Source organism: Quercus lobata, chromosome 3 (assembly GCF_001633185.2).
Source record: "Quercus lobata isolate SW786 chromosome 3, ValleyOak3.0 Primary Assembly, whole genome shotgun sequence".
Taxonomy (NCBI): Eukaryota; Viridiplantae; Streptophyta; class Magnoliopsida; order Fagales; family Fagaceae; genus Quercus; species Quercus lobata.
Window position 1 is genome coordinate 5,363,875 of NC_044906.1, and position 10,523 is coordinate 5,374,397.

The 10,523-nt window shown below is 44.0% G+C and overlaps 2 protein-coding genes across 2 annotated transcripts; one reads left to right on the plus strand and one right to left on the minus strand.

The window, feature by feature from the left end:
- Window positions 1-219: 219 nt before the first annotated feature.
- Window positions 220-1,044, minus strand: LOC115980168. Its single transcript, XM_031102449.1, has one exon. The coding sequence runs from the start codon at window positions 1,042-1,044 to the stop codon at window positions 220-222; it is 825 nt and encodes a 274-aa protein (XP_030958309.1).
- A 4,041-nt stretch (window positions 1,045-5,085) lies between these two features.
- On the plus strand, window positions 5,086-5,496 carry LOC115980169. The gene has a single exon (XM_031102450.1). The coding sequence runs from the start codon at window positions 5,086-5,088 to the stop codon at window positions 5,494-5,496; it is 411 nt and encodes a 136-aa protein (XP_030958310.1).
- The last annotated feature ends 5,027 nt before the right edge of the window (window positions 5,497-10,523 follow it).

Below are 10,523 nucleotides of genomic sequence, written 5' to 3' on the forward strand. Positions count from 1 at the left end.
GTAGATTATGGATTGGATCTTGGCAAGAGGGAAATATTTTGCATACTTACTAGGAGAAGAAACAGTACTCCAGTCAGAAAACATCCATAGGAGGTGGGTAACCACATCCAGGCCTAAGACACCAAAGAACAAGATGTAGGTCAGTTTCAGATCGAAGCTCTTGAAACCATACTTATCTTTTTTATGGAAGAGTGCCAAGGCAGAGACAACAAACCCAAACTACATATACCGAACCATTTTTCCTAATTTGGAATTCGCCACCACCACCTTGGTATGGAGAAGATCATAAAATATGTTGAGCTCGGTCTCTAATATTCTCAATGCATCCTCTGCTGTTCTTTTAGAGAAGAATTCTCGACTCTCCTTATGCTCACGGGAGCTGAACATGAGATTGACAATCAATCCCTTGTATATATTTGCAAAGCGATGTGCATACTGCACCAGTTCACTGTCACTCAACTTGAATCTATCATATTTGATGACCCGGGATTCTCTGTCTTCAAAAATTACAAATTGTACAGGAACACCGCTATCTTTATAGTGCTCGTATTCTCTCATTAGTTTCTCATAGTTGGGCCCTGGATTCGGATCTTTAAGTACGGATGTTCCAAAGCTGTCCGAACTTGCAAGATACAACGCAACGATCCTCTCAGCATACTTGATGGTTCCAGCAAGCAGCAAGAGAAGTGTTGGGATCCATAGTCTGTTTTGATGAACTGATTGAATAAACACAAAACCAGTGGTGCAGAGTTGGAGAATGAGCCAAATCAAGTGCCTATGCCACAACTCATTATCCTGCACAGCGAAAGACGTTATTCTGTCTTGCCCACCTACCATTAATAAAAGGAAAGGTACCCACAACACCAGAAGAAGACCAGTATCAGCTTCAGCCCCTTTGGCATCATCCCCTTTGTCTTGAGCAGAAGCATATTTCTCTTCAGTGTCAAAGATTAATCCAACAGCAAAACTAGCAGCCCAGTCAGCCAGAAGGTAAGCTGACCAGATTATGAAAGTTACACATTTCTTTGCCGTTTTCTTTCTCATGGATGCAGTAAAAAGCAGAAAAAACTGAAGAAAGAGGCTAAAGAGAACAAAGGTCCTGATATTCCATTTCTCCCACAATTTCTTGATGAGTCTATAGAAAACAGTTATTTTTTTCTCGTGGCGGTGGTGTTTCTCTTGTAAATAAATCTTTGTTATTTCCCTCCACAAATCTAACTTATTAAAAATTAAATTTTTTATTATAAATGATTGTGTCACAAACTAATTTTTACATTTTTTTTTTTTTAATTTGTAAAATAGTTTGTAACTTTAGCAATTTCTATTAAGAAGAGTATGCTAGGACTACAAAAAAAAATTTATAACTCTTTTAAGAAAAAATTGAAATGACTTTAAAAAAATGTAAATAAATTGAAATTATATTAAGGGAAAGTTTAGGGATGCCATAAAGGCATAGGTTTAGGAAAAAATTTTAGAAACTTTTTTTGTGGGAAAATTTAAAAAAAAAAAAAAGCAACTAATTTTTTTTTTTTTGGAGTTGGCTTTTAATATTTTTTTTTGAAAATTGTATCAAAATTTTCTAAAATTGTCCATTAATAAATGTCTTAATGACATTTGTTAATAGGACCCTTATATTAATAATTAGTGAGTCACTTGTCACTTTATGATAATTTTACCTAAACTAAATTAATTATCTTAACATTAATTAAAAAAAAAAATACAACACACATATTGAGATAATTGACACAAAGTCCATCAAAAAAATAAAAATAACCGGCACAAACACGGTGGAGTCAGTAGCGTCCATATTGTATACAATTTTTTCATAATCCCTATGAGCATATAACTAGTCTTGTTTTAATGATATTTATCTAATTTCTTTACTTTTTTATTTCTTGAATTTGTGTAATACTTATGTTAATTTTATTTTTCATCCCTATTTTGTTTAAGTTTTTCAGGCGATATTATTGGTATTGTCAAGAATGATTAAAACATATATAATTTTTCAAGTTTATATTGTGCAATGGTATTTTGGAAATAAAATTTTAATCCTCTACTAGCCTCTGAGCACGCGCGTGAGTGCGTACTCAGAGGTTTTTCTATTTTTTGGGTAAAGATTAATAATTTGCATTTATTATAATTTGAGATTTTTACTTTTTCCAATCACAAAAAAAAAAAAAAAAGGGGCGAGTTTTGTAGATTGGAGGAGTTTTAAAACTAACAAAAGAGTGATCCTATTTTGTAAGGAGTTAGAGAGTAGAAGTAGGAATTTAAATTAACGTAAAAGTAGGAATTTATTAAAAGCAGGAAAACATTTCAATGTAGAAGTAGAAATTTATTATTTTTGTCAATTTACTATTTTAACCCCATTTTTAAGTTTTAGGTAGGGGTATTTTTGACAGTAAAAAAAGTAATAACTAACTTTCTTTTGTCAATTTACTATTTTAACCCCCTTTTTAAGTTGCTAATTAATTAATTTAGAGGTATTTTTGACAAAAAAAAAAAAAAAACAATAACTAACTTTTTTTTTTTTTTAGAACAATACATTCAATATGAAATGATTCTAGCTAATATATTGTTAGGTCCCACTATTGGATTAAATGTTTTTCATATATTTAACTATTATGCTTACTGTGGGGATCGATCGATTGATAGGCCCATAGGATTCAGAACTGGTTCAGAATTGTTGGGCCAGTGACCCATCCAAGGCCGTATATCCGTCCGAGGATACCCTGGTCCTCGGCATAACTCGTCCGAGGACGATCGTTTCCGAGGACGATCAAGACGTGGGCTCCTTGCGATCAGAGCTCCGAATTCGGTCATCTCAAAGGGTAGAGTAGCCGACTAAAAGTGAAAGAGATAAGGCAAACAAATATCTGAAGTTACAGCTACCTCCGCATTAATGACCTCTCAACCAACTCTCTGGCCGCATTAATGTGGAGGTGATACCTGAACAGTGGGAAGGCAGCCTTACAGCTGCCCGTAGGAAGTTCCAGGAGGTGCCAGATGGGACAGAAAGAAATCCTCCGAACCCAACTTACACGTGTGCGGCAAGGATGAAGCGCAAAGGGAAGTATATAAACTAAAAGAAGAACCTGAAAGGGGGGATCGAAAAAAGAGAAGAAAAAAGAGAGAAGGACGAAGAAACAGAGAAAAACAAGAGAGAAGAAAGTAAGAAAGGAAAGTGGTAGTATTCACAGAAGAAAAATATTTGTGAGACCGACCTTGTACTTGAAACAGGTTTAAGGGAAATCTTGGAGGGAAGTACTATAGTTAACCTAGTTCTTTACACCCACGCTCTAAAAATTTTATTGTCTGGGCCTTTTACGTGTGAACCCAATACTGTTTAGGTTCGTTACGAAATCGTGTCCTTACAATTGGCGCCGTCTGTGGGGAGAGCTTGTGTTAGCTTGTATAACCTCTAATACAACGTTTTCGATGGAAGGAGTGGAACCGCCTCACCCCGCAGCAGGGCTGCATCAGGGTAATGTTAGCCCGCATCAGGCGGAGTCAAGAGGCTCCCAGCGCGGTGATCCTCGAAGAAATCTCGATCGGAGGGAAATCCATGAGGGGAGCATACATACTGCTCATACTATGAGAACCCGCACACACGGGAAGAGTCACGTTTCCCACGCGAAGCATGAGGGGGATCTGCAACGTAAGATTGCGAACCTGAAGAGAGAATTACGCCATGTGCGGCGGGAGCGTTCACCACCTTGCTCCGAACCATCGTCCGGGGAGTCGGATGGAACTAGTTACAGGCGGAGGTCGAGGACACCGCGGAGCGAGACTTTCTCCTACGAAGAGGAGCGTCATCATAGGCGTAGGCGTAAAAGTCCCACTAGCAGGGGCTTGGGAAATGACGCGATGAACAAAGCATTGAACCAGATTTCCAAGTCGCCATTCACAAGAAGCGTAGATGAAGCTACTCATCCTCGGCGGTTTAATCAGCCTACGTTCTCTCTGTATGATGGCCACTCGGACCCGGTGGAGCATGTAAGTTATTACAGCCAGAAGATGGCTATTCATTCTAGGGACGATGCTTTGATGTGCAAGATTTTTCCATCGAGTCTAGGCCCAACGGCGATGAGGTGGTTCAATGGCTTAAGGGCCAATTCCGTTGGATCCTTCAAGGCACTGACCCAGGCTTTTGGCGCTCGCTTTATTACATGCAGCCGAACTCCCTTGCCTCTGGGTTCCTTGTTGACTTTGTCTATGCGAGAGGGTGAGACTCTCAAGAGCTACTCAGATAGATACTGGGAAATGTTTAACGAGATAGGGGGGAAGAACGACGCTGTGGCTATAACCACTTTCAAAGCCGGCCTCCCAGCTGAACACGACTTGAGGAAATCTTTGACGGGCAAACCCGTCACCAGTGTGCGCCAGCTTATGGACAGAATAGAGAAGTACAAAAGAATAGAGGAGGATCAACTTCAGGGGAAGGGAAAGGCCAAGGCGGTACCTCAGGAGAGAAGGGATTTCAGGTCGGATCGCTATAATAATAGCCGACCAAGGAGGGATTTCGCTGTGCAGCCGACCTCGGCGGACGCCCAGGTTGTTAATGCGGTGTTTCGGGAGCCTGTCCAGCAGGTGTTGGAAAAGATAAAGGATGAGCCATTCTTCAAATGGCCAAACAGGATGGCGGGAGAGCCTACGAAATGCAACCCGAGTTTGTATTGCCATTACCATCAAGACCATGGACACACGACAGATAACTGTAGGAATTTATGGGACCATTTGGAGCAATTGGTCCGAGAAGGGAAATTGAAGCAACTCTTACACCATTCCAGCGGAAGGGGAAGCCAGGCAGGTTCTGAGGTGCGGGGGGATGCTTCATCAAGGCTCCCCCGGGGAACGATCAATGTCATCTTTGCGGCCCCGGGAAGGACGGGTTCCTGCCCCACAAGGGTGTTGTCGGTGTCCCGATTTCCCGCCGAGGATCGCTCTCAAGCATCGAAGAGGGCCAAGAGGCGTGTCCCTTTGATTTTGGGTTTTTCAGACGAGGATCTGATTGGAACTATACAGCCCCATGAGGATGCCTTGGTGGTCACGCTGAGGATTAGTGGTTACGATGTCCGAAGAGTGATGGTTGATCAGGGGAGCGCAGCGGATGTAATGTATCCGGATCTGTACAAGGGGCTAGGTTTGACACAGGAGGATTTGACAACCTATACTTCCCCTCTAGTCAGTTTTGAGGGAAGATTGGTCACTCCTATGGGACTAATCAGGTTGCCCGTGCAGTCAGGCACGGAGGTGGTGGAGGTGGATTTTATTGTTGTGGATGTTTATTCTCCGTATACGGCCATCCTGGGGAGACCGTGGCTTCATACACTTAAAGCGGTTTCATCTACCCTACATCAGAAGGTGAAGTACCCATCCGAAGACCAAGTACTGGAGATAGTGGGGGACCAAACGGTCGCTCGACGATGCCAAGTAGCGGCCATTCGGCATCGGCCAGAGGCAGAAACCTCGGCTACAGCTGATAATGATTCATAGCAATTAAAACCCCCAGCGTCAGGTATAGACGTACTAACCAATGGGGTAGAGTGTGAAGATCTGGAAAAAGTGATTGTCACTGATGATCCAGAAAAATTTTTCCGGGTAGGGGCTAAGCTGCCCCTGCAAGAGAAAGCGAGTTTGCTGGAGTTCCTCCGAACCAATGTGGACGTTTTTGCATGGGACCCGTATGAAGCCCCAGGAGTAGACCCAAGTTTCATTTGTCACCGGCTCAATGTGAACCCTGCCGTTCCCCCTAGGAGACAAATCCCTCGGCGACCATCGAAGGAGCATGCCGAAGCGGTCAGAAATGAAGTCATTAAGCTGAAACAGGCTGGGGCTATCAAGGAAGTCTTTTATCCCCAATGGTTGGCCAATACGGTGGTGGTGAAGAAGAAAACGGGGAAATGGCGAGTGTGCGTGGATTTCACGGATCTTAATAAGGCATGCCCCAAGGACCCGTTTCCTATGCCGAAGATTGACCAGCTAGTGGATGCAACTGTGGGCCACCCTAGGATGAGTTTCTTGGATGCCTTTCAGGGGTATCATCAGATTCCGTTAGCCACCGATGATCAAGAAAAGACCGCTTTCGTGACCCCGGTTGGGAACTACCATTACAAGGTGATGCCCTTCGGTCTCAAGAATGCTGGGTCAACCTATCAACGCATGATGACTAAAATGTTTGACCCACAGCTGGGCAGAAGCATTGAAGTTTACATTGACGACATGGTGGAGAAAAGCAAGGTAGTGACTGAACACGTGAAGGACCTCACTAATATCTTCGGGATATTGAGAGAGCATAGGTTGCGCCTAAACGCCTCGAAGTGTTCCTTTGGTATAGGCTCCGGGAAATTCTTGGGGTACATGGTGACCCATAGGGGAATTGAGGTGAACCAAGATCAGATTAGGGCCATTAACGATTTGCAAGCGCCTCGAAATCCAAAGGAGGTGCAGAGGTTGACGGGGATGACCGCCGCTTTGAACCGGTTTATCTCCAGGTCGGCTGAGAGGTGTCGTCCTTTTTTCCGTTTGTTACATAAATGGAAGGGATTCGAATGGACCGAGGAGTGCGCCGAGGCGTTCCAGCGGTTGAAGGACTATTTATCTAAACCACCTATTATGTCTAGCCCTGAAGTGGATGAGGTGTTGTATGCCTATCTGGCGGTAGCTTCTCACGCCGTCAGTTTTGTCTTGATGCGAGAGGACAGGGGCGTTCAGAGGCCTGTTTATTATGTGAGTAAATCCCTCCATGAAGCCGAGGTGAGATACCTGTCGTTAGAGAAGGCCATACTGGCAGTCGTCCATGCAACACGTAAGCTTCCGCACTATTTTCAAGCTCACACTGTGGTCGTCTTGACCCAGTTGCCTCTCAAATCCATACTTAGGAGTGCTGACTATACTGGCAGAATTGCCAAGTGGGGAACGATTCTGGGGGCTTTCGACATCAAATATATGCCCCGCACCTCTGTGAAAGGTCAAGTTCTTGCGGATCTGGTAGCTGAGTTCGCTGAGTGCCCTGAGGAAGTTAGCAGAAATCAGGATCACATGGATGAAAAATCGGTTGGCGTAATATCCGCACCAGGAGGGCCGGTATGGAAGGTATACGTGGATGGGGCCGCGAACCAGCGAGGAGCTGGACTGGGATTGGTACTGATATCTCCCGAAGAGGTCATCATCGAGAAGTCTCTAAGACTAGGGTTCTCAGCTACTAACAATGAATCGGAGTACGAAGCTCTGATAATGGGGATGAGCATGGTCCGTAAAATGGGTGGAAAGGCGGTAAAACTGTTCTCGGACTCGAAACTGGTCGTCGGCCAGGTGGCTGGAGAGTTGGAGGCCAGAGACCCAAGGATGCAAGGGTATCTGAACCGGGTTAGGCATATGCGAACAGAGTTTGAGTCTTTTGACGTACTACATATTCCACGAGGTGAAAATACCCACGCAGACTCCTTAGCGACCCTCGCCACTTCTTCGGTACAAAATCTCCCTCGGGTAATTGTCGTCGAAGACTTGTGTACTCCCACCTCACCAGAAAAGGAGGTTCGCCAAATCTATCAAGTTGGTCCATCGCCAAACTGGATGGACCCTATATTACAATTTCTCGAAAATGACACATTGCCCGAGGATAAGGTGGAAGCCGAGAAAGTACGAAGAAGAGCACCTCGGTATTGGTTATCCGAGGATAAGAAGCTGTATAGACGGTCTTTCTCTGGACCATATTTGCTCTGTATGCCTCCTGAGACGGCGGAATCAATCCTGGAAGAGTTACATGAGGGCATTTGTGGGAGCCATACTGGAGGGAGATCTCTATCGTACCGAGCACTAACGCAGGGTTACTGGTGGCCAAATATGCATAGAGAAGCACAGGAGTATGTTAAGAAATGTGACCAGTGTCAGAGATACGCCCCGAATATTCACCAGCCAGGAGGAGTTCTTAACCCTCTCTCTAGCCCTTGGCCTTTTGCGCAATGGGGACTGGACATTGTCGGCCCTTTCCCAAAAGCTATAGGAAACAAGAGGTACTTGCTCGTCGGCACAGACTACTTCACTAAATGGGTTGAAGCTGAACCCTTGGCGAACATCCGGGACGTGGACGTGAAGAAGTTTGTCTGGAAGAGTATTGTTACGCGATTTGGTATTCCACGAGCTCTTGTTTCGGACAATGGGCTCCAGTTCGATAGCAATGCCTTCAGGAAATACTGTTCAGAGCTGGGAATAAGAAACAGGTATTCCACTCCAGCTTATCCGCAAGGCAATGGGCAGGCTGAAGCTGTTAACAAGGTCATTGTCCATGAGCTCAAGAAGAGACTAGATGACGCAAAGGGAAAGTGGGTGGAAGAGCTACCGCATGTGCTTTGGACGTATCGGACAACACCCCGACGTTCGACGGGAGAAACTCCTTTCTCTATGACCTATGGGGCCGAGGCCGTTATTCCCCTAGAAACTGGATTCCCAACGTTGAAGACCAATGCATTTTCTTCTAGCGATAATGATACAATGTTGGGACACAATCTGGATCTGATTGAAGAACGAAGGGAGAGTGCAATGGTTCGGCTAGCTCACTACCAGCACAAGCTCAAGCGGAGCTACGATAGCAATGTAAGGATGAGGCCGTTAGCCATAGGAGATCTAGTGCTGAGAAAAGTCCTGGGGGCCACTAAGAATCCAAATTGGGGAAAACTGGGACCCAACTGGGAGGGACCGTACCGGATTACTTCTGTAGCAGGAATAGGGGCTTATTATCTGGAAGATCTAGATGAAAAACCTGTACTCCATCCTTGGAATGTAAATAATCTCAGAAGGTATTATTACTAATAAAGCAATCTCAATTCAGATATCTCTTTTTTTTAGATTTACGTCGAATATGCATTCTATAAATTTCGCATCTTGTCATATCATACTGAATTGTTGAACAGAAACTGAGTTATGCCAGGTCCACGGACCGCAAACTTAGTGGAAATTAACATCCTATCATACTGAATTGTTGAACAGAAACTGAGTTATGCCAGGTCCACGGACCGCAAACTTAGTGGAAATTAACATCCTATCATACTGAATTGTTGAACAGAAACTGAGTTATGCCAGGTCCATGGACCGCAAACTTAGTGGAAATTAACATCCTATCATACTGAATTGTTGAACAGAAACTGAGTTATGCTAGGTCCTTAGATCGCAAACTTGGTGGAAATTAACATCCTATCATATTGAATTGTTGAACAGAAACTGAGTTATGCCAGGTCCACGGATCGCAAACTTAGTGGAAATTAACATCCTATCATATTGAATTGTTAAACAGAAACTGAGTTATGCCAGGTCCACGGATCGCAAACTTAGTGGAAATTAACATCCTATCACTCATACTGAATTGTTAAACAGAAGCTAAGCTATGCCAGGTCCTTAGATCGCAAGCTTAGTGGAAATTAACATCCTACCATTCATGATAAATTGTTAAACAGAAATTAGGTCATGCCAAGTCCTTGGACCGTAAACTCGGTAAAAATTGGTCCGCTAAGTAGTGCATCGAGGTATTGAACGGTAAACGGAGTAGTGATGAGCTTTCTAAATCATAAGCTTGGTGGAAAAAATGCCTTATGGACCTTTATAAAGAAGTCGGAAGGAGAAAGCTTCGAATGTAAGGATGGCGTATAGTGAAAAAAGGTGATTGAGGTAGACCCTTTGGAAATTACGGCAACAAAGTAAGTGTGGGTGAAGATAATTTAGAGTCATCAGAATGAAAAGGAACTAAATAAGAAAGTACTCCATTACATTTCTAGTTCAAATTACAAAATAATTTCTATATTTTTCTGCTAATGGGTAATACCCCCAGTTGATTGGACGGTGGAGTCCAATTCTTGTTGAAAATCGTGTGAGGTTGTCTCTGATTTGGAAGCAGTGATGGGAGAATTGCGAGGCGGAACCTCCTCGATAGAGGGGTTAATAGCTGGGAAAGGGGTATCAACCTGGTATGTTTGAGGAGCCGAAGAGCGTATCGCTTCGGGATAATACACGTTCTCTGGCTTACGTAGTTCAGATGAGGCTTCAACCCCAGCACGGTTAAGAGCCTCATTCCAGGTTCTCGCGCAGAAGATGCGGCACACTTCTGGAACTTCGGCTCTTAGGGCTTTCTCAGCTTCAGCTATTCCAAGTTCGTAGCCCTTCTGCTCGGCTTGCTCTTTGAGTTTTTCAGCTTACACCCTTAGTTTCTGGGTCTCTTCTAGATGCTTCTTAAGAACAAGGACTTGCTCCTGAGTCTTTTTCAGCTCGGCGTTCGCTTCATGCAGAAGCTTGGTTTGTTCCTCGGCCTGCTTCTGATAACCTTCTGAGGCCAGCTCAGCACTCTTGCGAGCTTCTTCTTCGACCTGTAGTTTTTTCCTTGCGACGGTTAAATCCTGTTCGAACCTGGACAAGGTTTGTACAGCCGATGCCCTTCTCTTCCTTTCACCGTCAAGTTGGGTGGAGCAAGCGTTGAGCATCTCATCAAGCTTGAAAGTATTTTGGATGATCTACAAGAAACGAGGTGGGAATTA